The sequence below is a fragment of the Bufo gargarizans genome, chromosome 11, assembly GCF_014858855.1.
Source record: "Bufo gargarizans isolate SCDJY-AF-19 chromosome 11, ASM1485885v1, whole genome shotgun sequence".
NCBI lineage: Eukaryota > Metazoa > Chordata > Amphibia > Anura > Bufonidae > Bufo > Bufo gargarizans.
In genome coordinates, this window is record NC_058090.1 from 90,013,392 (window position 1) to 90,035,063 (window position 21,672).

Sequence of the window (21,672 nt, forward strand, 5' to 3'; positions counted from 1 at the left end):
GCACACTGTTGCTGCCCGGATTATGAGGGAACACTGAGTGGCATAGTTACAGTTACATATTGATGGAACTGTTCTTAGCTCTGTTATGGGGCCAGATGAATGATTGTTTCGAGGCACTGTGGTAGCACAATTTGGATGGCATAATGGTTGTCACCACTTAAAATTCGGTATTTAGTCTGATTGACTACTGTGGCTATGGCCCTATGCATATTTTTTCAGAAGAAGAGTAGATATTTACCTTACATGGACGACCATCTACTGTCTGCTCCTCGAACTCCTCTCCGATTTTGAAGTGGATCTCGGTGGTGCGAACGGTGGTGGAAGTTTTGATGTAGAAGGACTCATCTTCCTGCTTGATCTCCACAGCCGGTTTCGAGGCCGCAGCCACCGCAATTTTCCTTAACATAACATTGACGCCTGTGAAAAATGGTAAAAAAGTAGTTTTAACGGTGCCACCTATGACAGCCAAAATATTTTGCACCGTTGCTACCATTATCTAGTCATCTGATCTTGATGAAATAAACGACCAGACAAGATTTTAAAGGTGAGATTTTGCTTTGCTTTTATGGTAGGAAATTGGTGTCAAATAAAACATTTAAAAAGGTCATCCAATTTCAGCTGATCTGTCAGCTGGTAGAGGAGACAGAACCCAGACGCTCTTCCTCAGGACAGCTAATTTTATCCTCATTTGTCATAGGAACGTCTGTCAATGTAGTGGGGGAACCCTATACCACATTACATGACAGATGGATTCCAGAGATGTTCCTGCACCTGTGGGCCATTAGACTCTCCGCTTAAATTGCACAAAGTGGTCAATGAAATAAATCAAAACGAGAATGAATTACTAAAATTAACAAAAACATTTGAAAAAATAATCATAAATGTTATCTCTAAATTCCTTCTTTTTCTCTAAAGTGACAGTCTGGGAGCCAGAAGAAATGAACCATGGCCACCACCATACATGGACTCCCTACAAATAGGGCTTCCCAAAGAGCCAGGCCTTAAGAGTGAACATTTTCAGAGTTGTTTCTGACAGAGAATACTTCTACATTCCTTGTATGAAAATCTCTCACTTGTGTCCCAACCCTTGAGAAAAGAATCTGTAACATTTTTGCAAAAATAACTGACCCGCGTGAGTTGCTACTTTATTTCCTTTAGGTGATATACTTAAGAAATAAGCCAGGCCCGTGGCGGAGTGAAGAGCCGCACTTGTCATCGTGGAAATACTTCAAATAAAGTTACACTAATTGCTCAGTATGTTATGATGAATGCCACTAATAGGCCAAAGGAAATGAATGAAAACCGCCATGTGTGGAAGTACAAAAATGTGTAAGATATATGAGCTAACATTCCTACATGACAGTGAAAAAAAACTTTGTGGCAATACTACAAAAACATTCACATGAGGTGTCACGAAAATGAATACATCTAAATTATTTGAGCAATTTAAGGGCACCATTCTGGATGCCACACAAATAAAGAAAACAACAACTTCCCTCCCCAAAATAACACAATTGTAGTATGGTTTTGAAGTCAACCATCAACCACTATGATATTCATCCAAAAAAATCTGTCCTATGTGCCACTGTGTATGAGGGTAGATAAGAGATGATGTCATGGGGAAAGTAGGACTAAGCATGTTGAATTCCCATGCCCGATCACGAGAGATAGACATGACCAGGGGTGTTTGGCAGCGAGTAACTCACCTCTCTCTCCCTTTTTAGAAAACATGTACATGTGTATGGAGAAGTGAGGCAGGAGGGAGTATAGCTTGTGGCTGAATTAGTGTTTGGCCGATAACTATTGAAGGTGCATGAGCATCTTTAGGCTACAGGTTTCAGGTGCAACCACAACTTCTGGAGTAGATCACCAAAGTTACCAACTGTACTGTTGGCAAATTCAGGACAAATAGACCCCATCTCTGGGGAACACCCCAACCAGAGTGGGACCATCCATATATGGGCATGGTTTACGAAAGTTCCACCCATTTTTGGCACAGGACAGCCAGATTTTTTCTGAAAATTAAAATCAATTCCTGCAAGTTTTGGGACTGTTGGCAGCTATGGCTCTCCATAGGATTGTGGAGAACCTTTAGTACCACCCAATAAGAGTGACCTTTGTAGCTCACCAAAACTATTCAGGTATTGCCTAGCAAGCACAGCAGAGATGGAATCTGACTGGTTGTTGTGGAGGACACCAGTTTTTATAAGCCCCACCTTTCCCCTCTGTGACCTAGACATCCATCCAGGACATAGGCCAATCTCATAAATACCAATGATAGGAGATAAGATTTTTTTTTTCTTTTCTGAAAAAAAGAACTTGTTGTACTTGGAAATCCACAATAAGTGGATTGTGGAGTATCAAGAACATGAACTCTAGAGTCACGACTGGAGAAAAGTCATTAGCTAAGCATAGGAAGACTGCTGTGTCTTGTGAGGTCTTCACCCTCCGCCAGGTTCAGGGCAGTCATATGATTTCTCCCGCATCGGTGAAAGTCACGTCTCTAGAGAAGTATGATTCAGCTCAGTACAGAAGATAATAGACTGAGCTGTAATTTTCTCCTATAAGACTCATCTTGTCTGGAATGAATAAAGAATAAAGGCCTTGTCTGCTCAGGGCCTTGGCTGCCAATAGAGGTAATGCTGGCAGACACCGAGCCTCGGCCCCACCCTGATAAAATCAAAACTTCTCCCATCATAGGTGGCCTTTGATAACCTTAGGAGGAAATGTCCCCGGGACCTTTATTATACAGTTCGTGATTTCCATTTTTATATTTAGATTCTTTTTCTCTAAGCTACAATTATTAAAAATCCATATTTTCTTTTTAGCCAAAATTACTTTTAGTTATTATAGCCCAAAAAACATAATTTTAATGAGTTTAATAAATTATTTATCATTGTCTCATTAATAGTTTTATTTTTAATCCTTTACAATGATTATACTGTTTTGCACCCTACAATCTATAACAGGATTTTGTAACTTTTTATTGTTTTTACGTTGATGAACTAAATATCGGATATGTTTGTTTTACACCACATTTTTACCTTTTTATGTTATTTTAGACTACATTACATGTTTTTATCCCCAGTAGTAAATAATTGAATATTATATATTAGATGATATCTGTTTTTCTCTTGAGTCTGGCCGACAGCTGTTCCTCCCAGTTCCCCCATATGCATACATGCTGGCCTCTTGTATATGTTCTCTATAGGGCAAGATTCATAAGCCACCGACACACTCTGGTAGGGACTTATCTTGCCTGAGAACATAAGGATTGCGCATTAAGTGCAACTACCTGTTTCTCCATTTCTGACATCTGCTGTTGGGGGGAGAGTCGAGACATCTCCATGCACATAAGATGGTTTGCTGATGTCTCCAGAATTTGCAGATCTGGCTAACATTAATGGGGTTCTCTGGTCTACAGAAGTGGATGACCATTCCCCAGGATAGGTCTTCAATATCAGATTGGTGGAGGTCCGACTCCTGGCACCCCCCACGATCAACAGTTTTTGACTGCTATGACACCAGGAACTATACAATATACGGAGCTCGAGGTAGACAGCTCCGTACACTGTATAGTGGGTGTGCAGGGACACTACAGCTCAAGTGAATGGGATCTGGGCTTTAGTACGCTGGTGCTGAAAGCTACACAGTTTGCAATTCAGTCTGCGTCTAGCTCCACACACTTGGAGTAGCCCAAAACAGCTCATCTGTGGGGTGTCCTTCTGTTTTTCCCTCTATAGTCAAAGGTCTAGCTATTAGGGTGCAATGGTTGTGGCCTCACCTAGTCACTGGACCTTGAGGGGGCTCAAGAGGTCTCCCTGCCCAATATGAGTAGACCAATGCCACAAATAATGCATGATAGTGGGGAAATGATCCTATGGATTTTGCAATGGGGCCCAAGAGCTTCAAATTACAGAAACCTTTATACATTATCACCAAACAATGGCTGCTTTGTGACTAGATAGATTTACCACCCAGGAGCCTGGGAATGGTAGGTGGCAGCTGTAATGGCAGACATGTTGGTTTCTGCCAATGTTTCTTACAAAATGATGTAAGATGAAGAAAGGCCTTGACCATTTGACAGCACTGGAAGACACAAGGACTCAATTTTACCAGGGAAACTCTTTCATGGGCTCTCATACACATTTGTGTCACTAGACTTGCTAAATTCCAGGTCTGGTTTTAAACAATGATATAGAGTTGGGTTCAAAGTAACTTATCTAGTGGAAGTGTTAAATACTAAGAAGCTCTCGCATACACAAGAAGACATCTTCATTGCAGGCCTTCTGCACTCTAGGCTTTGATCTTTCTATAGGCCGATAAAGCATAAGGCCGTAAAGTCTTCAGGAGATTTACACAACCCTCATAAACAATAGAGAAGGCTCTAAACCTCAGGAGAAGCTGTGTTCTGAATCATCTAAAAGCCATAAAGATGACCGAGGTCTATTGGTTTTTTTGTTTGATGTTCAGAGGTTAAACTAAGGTTGAAGGAAATGGTCAAAATGACTCTTTGCAATTTGGTCAGGTCAAGGAAACCTGGCAGTTTAATCTGATTGGGGTCATAAGTAATTATAAGAAATTCAGGCGGGTAACTTGTAGACCAGGAAGACCATGGCAAAAATAAAATGGGGCTCGTGGACCATGCATGCTCAGAAGTGACTCATCTGACTCCACCTCCACCACTACTTCACAAAAGAGCCATGTTGAATTACACACGGTGGCCAATTGCAAAATTGGACCCCACAATTTTTGATGATTTGATTTATGTCAATTTTTTTTTGGGTTGAGGGAGAGAGATAGAGAGAGGCAAGTTAGATCATCAACTAGTTAGATTACCGGCATTTTAGATACCACTAGTTAGACAGATCCTGGGTTGAGCCCCATTACTTCTATTTTGATATGTTATAAAAAGTGTCCTCAGTCCAAAATGAAAGAAATAAAAAAAATCTCATAACGCAGAAGAACCTGAGGTCTTTACACGTCAGTACCCCAGCTGTGTCCAACAATTAAATCCTGCTAAGTTTCCCTGCAGTTGGAGAAGCCTGTGAGAAAAATCAGAAAGATCTTCTCTTGGTGGCGGATGTCAAAAATCTGCAACCCCAAACGCCTTCCTTCCAGCTGGCTGAGCTGTCCTGGTTTAGAGCCAAGATTCTGCCAGTGACCTGGCTGCCCAATGTCTATCGAAACACTGGGAGCGTGGAGGGGGGAAGATGGAGACGGACAACTGATGTCACTGCACCTGTTGTATGCGGCCTGTACTACATACTAATGGGATTTAGAGCATTAACCCCATCACCACCAACATGCAGTCAGGATTAACTATTAATTCGGAAATGTTAAAGAAAGAGAAGTTTCATGACAGTGACGCCAGTTGGGTCTATTTTTAACTGGGTAATTATTTTGAGATTTCGGATAACCATAATTCTGTAGACTCAAATGAAATCTTCTTCCACTGTATACATAGCTTACGAATTATTTGGAAACTGGATATTTGGTTCTCATATATTCACAGACTCGTTCCTAAAATTAATGATCACAATCACCATTAGAAATGGCTTCCATGCCTTGAACTTACATCTTGGTGATGGATACAGCTCCTCCTCCCTCTACCTGCATCTTGCACAGCAATCTTTCTATACATCAAAGAGCATGCTCACTACACTCCGCCATAGAAGATACATATCTTGGCGTGTGACCAGGGCAGAATAACATGACTATGGTGTGGTTTGAATGCCCCAAACTAACATATTGGTGATGGAAACAACTCCTCCGCCCTCCTCCCTCTACCTGCCTTGCTGTGTGACTGGTGCAAAACCATAGGACTAGAGTGCAGTTGGCATGCCCTAAACATACATATTGGTGATGGATACATTTCATCTCCTCCTTCGTCTACCTGCACAGAAAGCTGTGCACATATCACAGGGCATGCTCACTACACTCTCACATAGAACTCTACCATATTTTCTTTCTATATCATATGAAATGAAGTAATGAGAAGATATCTTGCTGTATGACAAGTGAGGGACAACACGACTAGGTTGTGCCTTGTAGGCCCTGATGGTGATGGATACAGCTCCATCTTCTTCTGCCTGCCCAGCAATTTCTGTACATGTCACAGAGCATGCTCACTACACTCTCCCATGGAACTCGACTATATCTGCTTTCTCTGTGGTTACAATATCTTACTGTGTGACCAATGCAGAACATGACTAGAGGGTAAAGCCCAGACATATTATAATATTTAAAGATATTAGCACATGCTATCGAATAACGTCCATATCACAGAGAAACAATGGGAATGTACTATCATCCGTAATATGATCAAAGCTGGAAAATGTTCCCTGGTGTTAATGACAAAATGCTTCTCCACGGCTATGCCGGTCAGAGACGTGTAGATTTCCATATTAAATAGCTCTAGTGATATTTTATTCATCACATGAAGAAGGACAAGCTGGTAAGTTTCTGGGCCTTGAGGAACTTCAAGATCTGTGACCCAGATCCATGGTCAACATGTCCTAATAGCAGATAATCATAATGAGGTACAATTTTGAGCTTAAAAAAACAAAAGCGTAAATTAAAATATTCTGAAAGTATCTTCTAATTCGGTCACCTACAATTATGTGGGGCATCTAAAGCTGAACTGAATGAGACAATTGGGTCCATTTCATGACGCCTTGAAAGGCCAATGAAGAAAGCAGAAGTGAGCCCCCAACCCTGACTAGAACTCTTTCTGCTGGGAAAGATCACCACCTTCTCAACTCTACCAAATGACTAAAGGTGGCCAGACCCATAAGACCTGGTTCTGACGAACCCACCAACTTTTTAATATGAACTAGATGTTTAACCAATGTTTTTTCAGCAGATGTTGGGAAAAAAAGAAATTTGGCATGTTGTATTTGAACATGGTCAATCCTTTGTTCTCAAAGCGTTCAGCAGCAGTTCATTGACTCTCCCCACTGAGATCACAAAGATGCTTGACTCACCCGAGTGTCCATGCATATGTGGGGTCTGGAGGAATAGCTGTCGGCCGGACACTACTATATGGCCACCTTAAGAGGGTTCTTCCTATTTCTAAGGAGTTAGGGAAATGGGTGTCTCTCACCCTTTCTAGTATCTTGATTAATATCAAGTTCTTCTTTAATAGGTATGAAACTGATACCATGCTGACTTTTTTCTTCTAGGAGCCCCAACTTGAGTTATCTCATCAATAAATATCTATCGGAAGAAACACCTTTTTATTGTTTAAGTTAATAGATATGTGTACCTGAATTAACCTCCAATCAACAGGTATAAAGGGGCAAAAATAAGAGATAATGAACGAGAAAAAGCTATGGATCCTTCTTGGCCAGTCAGATGCTCCTAATTTCCATTCGGCTGGTGAAAGTTTTGAAGCTTCTACCCATCAGATTAATGGAGTCCTGTCAGTTTAGTGCGGATGCTGCCACTAACACTGATTATCTTCTAGAAAACCAAAAATGTCAAGGCTCTAACTTTTCTGTGGATGTAGAATACATATTGGTACCTTGAAGACATCTAAGCTATGTCTGTGCAAGACTGAGTGTGGAGACATGCCAGGCTCACATTCCCGCACCCTCAGGGGTATTGGACAATGTGTAAAACAGACAAACCAGAACCCAAGATCAGACGCGTCTCATAATCCTCAGAGACCGCGGTCCCCGCCAGCTCTCAAAATCCTATTAAAATAAAACTACAATGCGCTTTGATAGCCTTAATACTTTACTGGGCTTTTTAAGTCTCCTGAATATTTATTGGAGCCAAGTATTGGACGGTTTCCTCAAATAATTGTTTCAACGTCGCGGGTTGGAAGGGGTTGAGTCAAATTTTTAAAGGGGCAAAATAAATCATATGGCGCATCTCAGAAAGCATGTCTAGATGTCTGTGGGTGGGTGTGGTGCTCTCAGGACCTGAAAAATTAAGGTAGACATCAATATGTCCGTTTCCACTACACAATGAAGGCCGCCATTTTGGATTCAATTGGTTACTCACAATCTAATCACTAGGAGGCAATGAAACTGAAGGGAATCCTTTACGAGGACAGGGTGTCTTTAGATTAGGATCTCACTTTTGAAGCTATAGATCATCCCTTGAAGTGCCGATCAGGACCTTAGAAATAGGCTCTGCCCCTGGATTTTTTTTATTTTTTTTGTTAATTTAAAACATAACTCTTTGTGTTTGTATAGAGTTTGAGTCGCAATGAGCCATTTGGTGGGTGCCATTCCAGAGATCCTGATCCTCAGACAAGAATTAAAGGATTTCTCTGAGATTAGGGAAGAGCATCTGTTTTTTCAAGAGACAGCACCACTCTTGTCCATGGGCTGACTCTGGTACTGCAGCTTATCCCAATTCAAGTGAACGAGACTGAGCTATGAAACCAGACTCTGCCCATAGTGAAGAGAGGCACTGCTTCTATTTCTTATCCTTGCAGAACCCCTTAAAGTGTCACTCCATTCCCAGTTCCAAGCAATAAATATAATCAGTGGTGGTCAGAGCGTGATCATCGTCTATGACATTAAAAAGGGGTTAGGGTTAAATGTCTCATAGACATAGGTACACACCATCCAATCGTCAGGAGGAAAAGCATCTTCTCCATACAGGTCTGATCACAGGAGGAGGCTGCGCGGCATGGATGGATCATGTGCAGAATTATTCAATCCCCCCCCCACAGATGTGGAGAGCCAATGTGTCATCTGGGGTGATAAATGTTGTGTTGTAATTAGCCACTTAACTGTGTCTGCTGTCTGTATATAAGGAGGAAGTGAGATATCTCATGTCTGTCTATAAGGAGGGGGAGAAGTCTGCTGTCTGTCTATAAGGAGGAGGTGAGATATCTCATGTCTGTCTATAAGGAGGGGGAGAAGTCTGCTGTCTGTATATAAGGAGGGGGATAGGTCTGCTGTCTGTATATAAGGAGGGGGAGAGGTCTGCTGTCTGTATATAAGGAGGAAGTGAGATATCTCATGTCTGTCTATAAGGAGGGGGAGAAGTCTGCTGTCTGTATATAAGGAGGAGGTGAAATATCTCCATGTCTGTCTATAAGGAGGGGGAGAAGTCTGCTGTCTGTATATAAGGAGGAGGTGAAATATCTCCATGTCTGTCTATAAGGAGGGGGAGAAGTCTGCTGTCTGTATATAAGGAGGAGGTGAAATATCTCCATGTCTGTCTATAAGGAGGGGGAGAAGTCTGCTGTCTGTCTATAAGGAGGAGGTGAGATATCTCATGTCTGTCTATAAGGAGGGGGAGAAGTCTGCTGTCTGTATATAAGGAGGAGGTGAAATATCTCCATGTCTGTCTATAAGGAGGGGGAGAAGTCTGCTGTCTGTATATAAGGAGGAGGTGAGATATCTCATGTCTGTCTATAAGGAGGGGGAGAAGTCTGCTGTCTGTATATAAGGAGGAGGTGAAATATCTCATGTCTGTCTATAAGGAGGGGGAGAAGTCTGCTGTCTGTATATAAGGAGGAGGTGAGATATCTCATGTCTGTCTATAAGGAGGGGGATAGGTCTGCTGTCTATATATAAGGAGGGGGATAGGTCTGCTGTCTGTATATAAGGAGGGGGAGAGGTCTGCTGTCTGTATATAAGGAAGGGGAAAAGTCTGCTGTTTGTATATAAGGAGGGGGAGAAGTCTGCTGTCTGTATATAAGGAGGAAGTGAGATAACTCATGTCTGTCTATAAGGAGGGGGAGAAGTCTGCTGTCTGTCTATAAGGAGGAGGTGAGATATCTCATGTCTGTCTATAAGGAGGGGGAGAAGTCTGCTGTCTGTATATAAGGAGGAGGTGAAATATCTCCATGTCTGTCTATAAGGAGGGGGAGAAGTCTGCCGTCTGTATATAAGGAGGAGGTGAAATATCTCCATGTCTGTCTATAAGGAGGGGGAGAAGTCTGCTGTCTGTATATAAGGAGGAGGTGAAATATCTCCATGTCTGTCTATAAGGAGGGGGAGAAGTCTGCTGTCTGTATATAAGGAGGAGGTGAGAGATCTCATGTCTGTCTATAAGGAGGGGGAGAAGTCTGCTGTCTGTATATAAGGAGGAGGTGAGATATCTCATGTCTGTCTATAAGGAGGGGGAGAAGTCTGCTGTCTGTATATAAGGAGGAGGTGAGAGATCTCATGTCTGTCTATATGGAGGGGGAGAAGTCTGCTGTCTGTATATAAGGAGGAGGTGAGAGATCTCATGTCTGTCTATAAGGAGGGGGAGAAGTCTGCTGTCTGTATATAAGGAGGAGGTGAGATATCTCATGTCTGTCTATAAGGAGGGGGAGAAGTCTGCTGTCTGTATATAAGGAGGAGGTGAGAGATCTCATGTCTGTCTATATGGAGGGGGAGAAGTCTGCTGTCTGTATATAAGGAGGAGGTGAGATATCTCATGTCTGTCTATAAGGAGGGGGAGAAGTCTGCTGTCTGTATATAAGGAGGAGGTGAGATATCTCATGTCTGTCTATATGGAGGGGGAGAAGTCTGCTGTCTGTATATAAGGAGGAGGTGAGATATCTCATGTCTGTCTATAAGGAGGGGGAGAAGTCTGCTGTCTGTATATAAGGAGGAGGTGAGATATCTCATGTCTGTCTATAAGGAGGGGGAGAAGTCTGCTGTCTATATATAAGGAGGAGGTGAGATATCTCATGTTTGTCCATAAGGAGGGGGAGAAGTCTGCTGTCTGTATATAAGGAGGAGGTGAGAGATCTCATGTCTGTCTATAAGGAGGGGGAGAAGTCTGCTGTCTGTATATAAAGAGGAGGTGAGATATCTCATGTCTGTCTATAAGGCGGGAGAGAAGTCTGCTGTCTGTATATAAGGATGAGGTGAGAGATCTCATGTCTGTCTATAAGGAGGGGGAGAAGTCTGCTGTCTGTATATAAGGAGGAGGTAAGATATCTCATGTCTGTCTATAAAGGGTGGAAGAAGCCTCCTGCTTGTATAGGAGGAAGAGGGAGGTGAGAAGTCTGCTCTCTGTATATAAGGAGGAGGTGAGCTATCTCATGTCTGTCTATAAGGCGGGGGAGAAGTCTGCTGTCTGTATATAAGGAGGAGGTGAGATATCTCATGTCTGTCTATAAGGCGGGGGAGAAGTCTGCTCTCTGTATATAAGGAGGAGGTGAGATATCTTATGTCTGTCAATAAGAAGGGAGAGAAGTCTGCTGCCTGTATATAAGGTTAGGGAGAAGCCTACTGTCTTTGTATAAGGAGGGGACGAAGTCTGCTGTCTTTATATAAGGAGGGGAAGGAGTCTTCTGTCTGTATATAAGGAGGGGGAGAAGCCTGCTGTCTGTATATAAGGAAGGGGAGAAGTATGCTGTCTGTATATAAGGAAGGGGAGAAGTCTGCTGTCTCTATATACGGAGGGGAAGGAGTCTTCTGTCTGTATATAAGGAGGGGGAGAAGTCTGCTGTCTCCATATAAGGAGGGGAAGAAGTCTTCTGTCTGTATATAAGGAGGGAGAGAAGCCTGCTGTCTGTATATAAGGAAGGGGAGAATTCTGCTGTCTGTATATAAGGAAGAGGGAGAGGTCTGCTGTCTGTATATAAGGAAGGGGAGAAGTCTGCTGTCTGTATATAAGTAAGGGGAGAGGTCTGCTGTCTGTATATAAAGAAGGGGAGAAGTGTGCTGTCTTTATATAAGGAAGGGGGAGAAGTCTGCTGTCTGTATATACGGAAGGGGAGAACTGTGCTGTCTATATATAAGGAAGGGGAGAAATCTGATGTCTATATATAAGGAGGAGGTAAGATATCTCATGTCTGTCTATAAAGGGTGGAAGAAGCCTTCTGCTTGTATAGGAGAAAGAGGGAGGTGAGAAGTCTGCTCTCTGTATATCAGGAGGAGGTGAGATATCTCATGTCTGTCTATAAGGCGGGGGAGATGTCTGCTGTCTGTATATAAGGAGGGGGAGAAGTGTGCTGTCTGTATATAAGTAAGGGGAGAGGTCTGCTGTCTGTATATAAAGAAGGGGAGAAGTCTGCTGTCAGTATATAAGGAAGGGGGAGAAGTATGCTGTCTGTATATACGGAAGGGGAGAAGTCTGCTGTCTGTATATAAGGAAGGGGAGAAGTCTGCTGTCTGTATATAAGGAAGGGGAGAAGTCTGCTGTCTGTATATAAGGAAGGGGAGAAGTGTGCTGTCTGTATATAAGGAGGGGGAGAGGTCTGCTGTCTGTATATAAGGAGGAGGAGAGGTCTGCTGTCTGTATATAAGGAGGAGGAGAAGTCTGCTGTCTGTATATAAGGAAAGGGGAGAAGTCTGCTGTCTATATATAAGGAAGGGGAGAAGTCTGCTGTCTGTATATAAGGAAGGGGAGAAGTCTGCTGTCTGTATATAAAGAAGGGGAGAAGTCTGCTGTCTGTATATAAAGAAGGGGGAGAGGTCTGCTGTCTGTATATAAGGAAGGGGGAGAAGTCTGCTGTCTGTATATAAGGAAGGGGGAGAAGTATGCTGTCTGTATCTAAGGAGGGGGAGAAGTCTGCTGTCTGTATATAAAGAAGGGGAGAAGTCTGCTGTTTGTTTATAAGGAAGGGGGAGAAGTCTGCTGTCTGTATATAAGGAAGGGGGAGAAGTCTGCTGTTTGTATATACGGAAGGGGAGAAGTCTGCTGTCTATATATAAGGAATGGGAGAAGTCTGCTGTCTGTATATAAGTAAGGGGAGAGGTCTACTGTCTGTATATAAGGAAGGGGAGAAGTCTGCTGTCTGTATATAAGGAAGGGGAGAAGTCTGCTGTCTGTATATAAGTAAGGGGAGAGGTCTGCTGTCTGTATATAAAGAAGGGGAGAAGTCTGCTGTCTGTATATAAGAAAGGGGGAGAAATCTGCTGTCTGTATATAAGTAAGGGGAGAAGTGTGCTGTCTGTATATAAGGAAGGGGAGAAGTCTGCTGTTTGTATATACGGAAGGGGAGAAGTCTGCTGTCTGTATATACGGAAGGGGAGAAGTCTGCTGTCTGTATATACGGAAGGGGAGAAGTGTGTTGTCTGTATATAAAGAAGGTGAGAAGTCTGCTGTCTGTATATAAGGAAGGGGGAGAAGTCTGCTGTCTGTATATAAGGAAGGGGGAGAAGTCTGCTGTCTGTATATAAGGAAGGGGAGAAGTCTGCTGTCTGTATATAAGGAAGGGGGAGAAGTCTGCTGTCTTGATATAAGGAGGGGGAGAGGTCTGCTGTCTGTATATCAGGAAGGGAGAAGTCTGCTGTCTGTATATAAGGAAGGGGAGAAGTCTGCTGTCTGTATATAAGGAAGGGAGAAGTCTGCTGTCTGTATATAAGGAAGGGGAGAAGTCTGCTGTCTGTATATAAGGAAGGGGAGAAGTCTGCTGTCTGTATATAAGGAAGGGGAGAAGTCTGCTGTCTGTATATAAGGAAGGGGAGAAGTCTGCTGTCTGTATATAAGGAAGGGGAGAAGTCTGCTGTCTGTATATAAGGAAGGGGAGAAGTCTGCTGTCTGTATATAAGGAAGGGGAGAAGTCTGCTGTCTGTATATAAGGAAGGGGAGAAGTCTGCTGTCTGTATATAAGGAAGGGTAGAAGTATACTGTCTGTATATAAGAAGGGGGAGAAGTGTGCTGTCTGTATATAATGAGGGGGAGAGGTCTACTGTCTGTATATAAGGAGGGGAAAAAGTCTTCTGTCTGTATATAAGAAAGGGGATAAGCCTGGTCTCTGTATATAAGGAGGGGTCGGAAGCTTAATATTTGTGTATGAGGAGGGGTAAGAAGATTCATATCTGTATGTAAGGAGGCAGTAAAAGGATTTATATCTGTATATAAGAAAGAGGCAAGAAGTTTTCTATGTATGTAGGATATCTCTGTATTAGAGTCATCCAGGATGTAAGACTATACGGGTGCCACAAGACACAGCTCTGTCTCCTTCCATGTATACTGCTGTATCTTTGTATTAGAGCAATGCCTGAGATCTGTAGTCGAGGAAAGCAGACAAAATATTCAGATCCAATATCTGTGTATTAGGACGATATAAGATATGGGATACCCCATCTCTATGTATAAGCACAAGATAAAACATTTTTATTTCCATCGACTGTGTATTAGGACCAGACATGACATATTAATACCCAATATCTCCCCAATATCTAAAAAAAAACAAAATATGAGCTATGAATCCCTGTTACCTGTGTATTAGGAGAAGATATGAGATATTACTGCCTGTTATCTGTGTATAAGGACAAGATATGAGATATTACTGCCTGTTATCTGTGTATAAGGACAAGATATGAGATATAACTGCCTGTTATCTGTGTATTAGGACAAGATATGAGATAATACTACCCGTTATCTGTGTATTAGGACAGGATATAAGATACTAATATGTGTTATCCTTGTATTAGAAGATATGAGATATGAATCCCTGTTATCTGTGTATTTGCACAAGAAATAAAATATTATTCACTGTTAACTGTGTATTAGGACAAGATTTGAGACATTACTACCTGATATGTGTGTGTAAGGACAAGATATTAAATATTTCTCCCCTTTGTGTATAAGAACAAAATGAGATATTACTCCCTGTTATCTATGTATTATTACAAGATATAAGATATTACTACCTGTTATCTGTGTATAAGGACAACATATAAGATATGAATCCCTCTTATCTGTGTATTATAACAAGATATTATTACTACCTGTTATCTGTGTATTAGGGCAAGATATGAGATATTACTACCTGTTATCTGTGTATAAGGACAACATATAAGATATGAATCCCTCTTATCTGTGTATTATAACAAGATATTATTACTACCTGTTATCTGTGTATTAGGGCAAGATATGAGATATTACTACCTGTTATCTGTGTATTAGGGCAAGATATGAGATATTACTACCTGTTATCTGTGTATTAGCACAAGATATGAAATATTACTCCCTGTTATCTGTGTATTAGGACAAGATATGAAAAATTACTCCCTGTTATCTGTGTATTAGGACAAAATATGAGATACTACTACATGTTATCTGCGGAGAAGAACAAGATATGAGATATTACTCCCTATTATCTGTGTATAAGGACAAGATAAGAAATATTACTACATGTTATCTGTGTATAAGGGCAAGCTATAAAATGTTTATCTCCAATATACTAGTATTGATCCCTGATCCATTATCTGTGTATTAGGATACTACAAGAGAGCGTTCAGTTGCCTGTATATTAGGTTTAAATGTAATATGTTAATACCCAATACCTCAGATCTTATCTCTGAACCCCTGATATCTGTGTATTAGGATGATCTCTGAACCCCTGATATCTGTGTATTAGGATGATCTCTGAACCCCTGATACCTGTGTATTAGGATGATCTCTGAACCCCTGATATCTGTGTATTAGGATGATCTCTGAACCCCTGATATCTGTGTATAAGGATGATCTCTGAACCCCTGATACCTGTGTATGAGGATGATCTCTGAACCCCTGATATCTGTGTATTAGGATGATCTCTGAACCCCTGATATCTGTGTATTAGGATGATCTCTGAACTTCTAATATCTGTGTATAAGGGTGATCTCTGAACCCCTGATACCTGTGTATTAGGATGATCTCTGAACTTCTAATATCTGTGTATAAGGGTGATCTCTGAACCCCTGATATCTGTGTATAAGGGTGATCTCTGAACCCCTGATATCTGTGTATAAGGGTGATCTCTGAACCCCTGATACCTGTGTATTAGGATGATCTCTGAACCCCTGATATCTGTGTATTAGGATGATCTCTGAACCTCTAATATCTGTGTATAAGGGTGATCTCTGAACCCCTGATACCTGTGTATTAGGATGATCTCTGAACTTCTAATATCTGTGTATAAGGGTGATCTCTGAACCCCTGATATCTGTGTATTAGGATGATCTCTGAACTTCTAATATCTGTGTATAAGGGTGATCTCTGAACCCCTGATATCTGTGTATAAGGGTGATCTCTGAACCCCTGATATCTGTGTATAAGGGTGATCTCTGAACCCCTGATACCTGTGTATTAGGATGATCTCTGAACCCCTGATATCTGTGTATTAGGATGATCTCTGAACTTCTAATATCTGTGTATTAGGATGATCTCTGAACCCCTGATATCTGTGTATTAGGATGATCTCTGAACCTCTAATATCTGTGTATAAGGATTATCTCTGAACCCCAGATATCTGTGTATTAGGATGATCTCTGAACCCCTGATATCTGTGTATTAGGATGATCTCTGAACCCCTGATATCTGTGTATTAGGATGATCTCTGAACCCCTGATATCTGTGTATAAGGATTATCTCTGAACCCCAGATATCTGTGTATTAGGATGATCTCTGAACCCCTGATATCTGTGTATTAGGATGATCTCTGAACCCCTGATACCTGTGTATTAGGATGATCTCTGAACCCCAGATATCTGTGTATTAGGATGATCTCTGAACCCCTGATATCTGTGTATTAGGATGATCTCTGAACCCCTGATACCTGTGTATTAGGATGATCTCTGAACCCCAGATATCTGTGTATTAGGATGATCTCTGAACCCCTGATATCTGTGTATTAGGATGATCTCTGAACCCCTGATACCTGTGTATTAGGATGATCTCTGAACCCCTGATACCTGTGTATTAGGATGATCTCTGAACCCCTGATACCTGTGTATTAGGATTATCTCTGAACCCCTGATACCTGTGTATTAGGATGATCTCTGAACCCCTGATATCTGTGTATTAGGATGATCTCTGAACCCCTGATACCTGTGTATTAGGACGACACAACAATCATAACCTGATCCCCCACAGTGGATCCCCATGATGGCGGTGCAGTCCTCGCACACAGGTATATATATATATATATATCTTGCACTGACTGCCGTCGCCCATTCATTCTCACTCACCCAAAGCTTTCAGCATCTCCTCGAAATTCTCGGAATGTTTCATTTTCCAGTTTCCTGAGAAGTTGGGCATCTTGGAGGGGAGTCGATACGGACCACAAAACAAAAAAAGGAGGATATATTAAATTCCAGCAGCGCTCCCCGTCCTCCTGTGCAGATGGAGTGACTTTAGTGCAGCAGCGATATGTTCAGCCCGGTGCAGAGGGACAGCCTGGGGGACAGCCTGGGTGGATGCAGCGACGTGCAGGTTAGAGGACTGCACCCTACAGCGTCCTCTCAGACTATATATACCGCCCCCCTCCCTCTCACATGTGTGATGCTGAGCACTCAGCCCCCTGCTGCCACCTCTCCCTCCTTCTCCTCTACTTTACCGGGGAGGGGCGTTAAAAAAAAACAAAGAATGGAAAATTCTGACAATCCCACCTGTGGCATTATCTTACCGACCCGCTGTCAGTACATGGTGCCATGGCACCACATTGAATTGTAGCTACACCCTCCCCTGGATATCTTCAAGGTCTACCAAGACCCCAAGCCATGATGCCTCTCCTATACACATTTGACTAGAAAAGCTGGGTGACAACCAAAATGACGGCCACTGACACGTGCATATAATGGGTAACTCTGCCCAGAGAGACATTTCTTACTGGCACTCGGAGAGTCCAGGAAAGCTGGGTGAGACCTTCTGGAAGCTGTAATGGTGTCCCTATTATAGGGCACCCTGCCAGCATACATTAAGCCTCTACAGTGTCCGTTGAGCTTTAAGGTCCATCAATGTTGAGAGTTGTAGTGGACCTGGCTGTTGGATCTCCCTCTGTGAAGATGGGGAGACCCCAGTCATGAACCCCTCAAGCACACCCAAAAGCAACGCCTGACTTTAACATGGCACCAAACTCTTAGGTGTGGTAGCACAGGCCACCATCGATGCCATGAATGAGCAGGTCCCAATTCAGGATGTGTGACCCCCCTGTCCTATCAGGTCCCCATACACTATATAGGTGCCTTGGGATTAACCTAAGTGAGCAATCTATGATGCACTGGTTAAAAGAGTATTTCCTCCTTGAGGGTCACAACTTTGGGGTTCAAGTAGAACTGATCTCCATTGATGCCATAAATGAGAAGGTCCTGGTTCAGTATGTGTGGAACCTGCCTCCTCAGGTCCATGTACACTATATAGGTGCAATAGGATAAATCTTGTGTAGACCAGTGAACAATTAATGACCCACTGGTTAAAAGAATATTTCCTCCTTGAAGGTCATAACTTTGGGGTTCCAGTAGCATTGACTTCCATTAATGTCATGAATGAGCAGGTCCCGAGGTCTCGGTTTGGCATGTGTGACCCCTCCCCCCTTAGGTCCCCATACACTATATAGGTGCCATGGTGTTAACCATTTGTAGACCAGTAAACGATCCATGACGCACTGGTTAGAAGAATATTTCCTCCTTGAAATTTCAGGTTCCAGTGGCATTGATCGCCATGAATAAGCAGTCCTGGTTCGTGGCCCCTGTGGCCCATGGCTCTCAATGGTATTAATGGAAAGGTGGCTTGAAAGGCAACTCTGTATGGGATTGTTCTTCAGTTAGTACTTAAGCAGACTTCGATTTTTGTCTCTTGAGGGGATGTGGGGTTTTCAAAATGTAAATCCAGGCTTAAGCCTCTGTAAACTGGAGACTTTTCAGATGCAACCTAAAAAATAGCAGAGAGGCCTTATTGACATGGAAATACAGTCATTACATATGCTAATCCACCTAAACGTTTTCCATTTGAGTAGTGTATTACCTTGTCCTGGCCAGCAGGCGGCTTCCGAGATGTCTTAACAATAGGAATGATAGCAGTAATGGGCTAATGACAAGAGCCTGAGGCCTTCTGAGCACAGGAAGTTCTTTTACTCATAGCAGGATTATTTATTAACTACCTAAGGCCTGTGCCATTGTTTGGGGGTTTGTTTTGTTTGAGATCCCTTGGTGGTCCTTCAGTTCAAGACTCAAAAAAGAGGGTCCATAGAACATGCTAGCAGTTTTTCGATTTTCCTTGGATTATAGGGGTGACTACTGTGATTGTCCAGTAGAGTCACATGGGTTAAAGTGAGACTCCCACCAATGTGGTAGGTTTCTGTAATTTGGAGGGACCAGCTGAGCATCTAATGTGTACGGCGATGTCCAAATGCTTTACCCATTAGCAGATGTTGAGGAAAAGAAGGGTTGACATGTTGGATGTTCTCAAAAAAGATATGCCCCTCCCAGAGGTGTCAGGCAGCTGCTTATTCCCTTCTAACCGTTCAGCCAAGCATGTGCATGAAGGGATCAGAAGGAATAACCGATGACCCAACAAGGTTTTGACCAATGACTATTTCAGCTATGTGGTCACCTTAACTCCTATTGATGCTTTTAAAGAGATGAATAAGCGTGCCACCTGACACCTAGAACATGATGGTCCATAATGTTCTCATCCAGTTTCCCACCAGTCATAGTGATGTAGGTTTAGATTGATGGTATGGTAATAATATTGATTATAGTAAATCAAGCTGGATTATGTGTGCCAAACGCCCCTGGACCTCCACCACCCCATAAGATGCGACATAGAAGATTTTTCCTACAGGTGACTTCTTCTTCAGCACCTACACACACACCACACTGGTTATTTGGGTTTACCTGGAAGTCTGTGCTAATGTTGGCCTATCTAAGAAAGTCTCCCTAATCTTTCTTCCAAACAAGGAGACATGACCCCACATTGCAAAATTAGTTTTGCACAGAGAGCTCCATAGATCTCGATCGATCCCTGATAATAATCATCTTCCCTGGAGGTATAGCTACAGATATTCTTCTAAGATGATGGTAATTAACTCCTCAAGGGCGTAGCTATAGGGGGTGTTCTTCTAAGTTGATGTCACTCCTCAGAGGCGTAGCTATAGTGAGGTGTTCTTCTAAACTGATGTTAGTTATCCTCCTCAAGGTTGAAGCTATAACGGGGGGGGGGGGGGGGTTCTAAGTAGATGTTGATCCTCTTCTTTGGGGGTGTAGTTGATGTAAATCATCTGCATTGGAGTTTAGCTATAAAGCTGTTCTTATAAGTTGATGTAATCATGGTTCTCAGTGGCGTAGCCATAGGGGGTGTATAGGTATCAGCCACACTAAGGGACTGTTGACTGCTATATAAGAAGTAGCTAGTATTATAAATGGCACACGCTAAGTGGGGACCTGTTACCGATTTTACATTGGGACCCTCACACCACTGCTCTTCCTGTTGTCTACTAATGATCATTTTAACTTTGAGAAGATCTCAATCACGTTTGGAGGTCACAATGCTTTGACAATCGTTTATCCCAAACTTCTACTACTCACAGCCTGCCTTTTAAACATGAACCATTGATGATGGAGCTCAGTGGGTATGAGGTTGCCTTGTTTCTGCTCTCCATGGAAGGGTTAACATGAAGTGGCTCTCCAGTGTAGAGGTGGTGGGTAATTTGAGATGCCCCGCCAAATATGTTATTGCCACTGAACCTTGAGGATGCAAAGTAAATACAGACAGCACTGGAAGTTTACTGTTCATTATGTCAGGGTGGAAACCTGCCCAAACAAGTCCTGGAGCAGAGGAACATGTGTGCTGTGCTGTCACACCGAGTGAGGACTTCCCGATAGGCCCAATAACCTGTCAAATTTAATCCCTTCCATTCTCATGTATTAATTAAAAAGCACTGAAATATTTATACAATGTAATAGCGGGATTATAGCCTTGTGGGGAAAAGTACAATTGTCCTGGGGGCTCCACCACACACAGTCATGTGTTACTTAGCACTGGTATCTGTTCTCCATATGGCAGTGTGATGTGGGTCTTGATGTGGCAGCACTGTGTGGGGTTATGCATTGCAGAATTATTATGGTACTATATAGCACTATTATGTGTATACTTGTACATGTTCACTATATGGTATTAGGATACTGTTATTTGGCACTGTATAGCAGCATTATTTGGGTACTATGCTTAGTACACTGTTATCTGTTTAGCAATATTATGTGGACATCATATGACAATATTAAAGGGATTATGCTGGAAAAAGATAATAAGGACTATTATCAGGATAGGTCATCATTATCACATCAGTGGGGGTCCAAGTTCCGGCATCCCCACCGATCAGCTGTTGCAGGGAGCCGCTGCGCTCTACAGAGCTCTGGTGAGCAATGTGGGGTCATGTCTCCTCCCGCCATACAGTAACTATGCTTGATATTACAGCTCAGCGCTTGAAAGGGGCTGAGCTTCAACCAGGCCATGTGACCGTTGGACAGTGATGGCCTAGGAAGTGGGTGTGGCACTCAATGCCTCTTCTAACAGCTGATTGGCTGGGGTTCCGGGTCACACCCCCGCAGATCTGACTCTTATGACCTGTCCTGAGGATCAGTCATAAACATATTTTCCTGGATAAAAAATGGATAGAAAATTCAAAGTGCATTTTACAAACAATCCGCCAGAAAAATCTGCAGCCAGTATTCATATTTCTGCAATGGAAGCGTCAGTGGATGAAAACCAGGATTACCTTCAGCGTATAGCAGCACACTGTTACCTGTTTCACACTATTATGTGGGCATCCTATTACAGTATTATTTGGGCCCTGTTTAGTGCCATTATTTTAATACTTTTTGGCTCTGTTATGTGTTCATTATATGATAGTATTATGCGGGAACTGTCTAGTGCTGTTATTTGAGTACCTTTTGGCTCTGTTATGTGGTCACTGTGTGGCAGCACTATATTGGCACTGTCCAATGGAGTTATTTCCATAGTTTTTGGCTATGTTATGTGTTCACTATATGA

The 21,672-nt window shown here is 42.4% G+C and overlaps 1 protein-coding gene across 1 annotated transcript; it reads right to left on the reverse strand.

The window, feature by feature from the left end:
• Positions 1–193: 193 nt before the first annotated feature.
• On the reverse strand, positions 194–17,141 carry LOC122921395 (cellular retinoic acid-binding protein 2-like). The gene is made up of 2 exons (XM_044271374.1): positions 16,872–17,141; positions 194–417 (listed from the first exon to the last, which is right to left on the reverse strand). Exons 1-2 carry the CDS (start codon positions 16,939–16,941, stop codon positions 194–196), a joined length of 294 nt encoding a protein of 97 aa, XP_044127309.1. The 5' UTR covers positions 16,942–17,141.
• Positions 17,142–21,672: the final 4,531 nt, after the last annotated feature.

Excerpts from the sequence above, each read along its gene's own strand:
- LOC122921395 (XM_044271374.1), bottom strand. The coding sequence starts at position 16,941 with ATGCCCAACTTCTCAGGAAACTGGAAAATGAAACATTCCGAGAATTTC. Across the intron at positions 418-16,871 it reads GGAGATGCTGAAAGCTTTGG|GCGTCAATGTTATGTTAAGG; the intron begins GTGAGTGAGAAT and ends CATTTTTCACAG.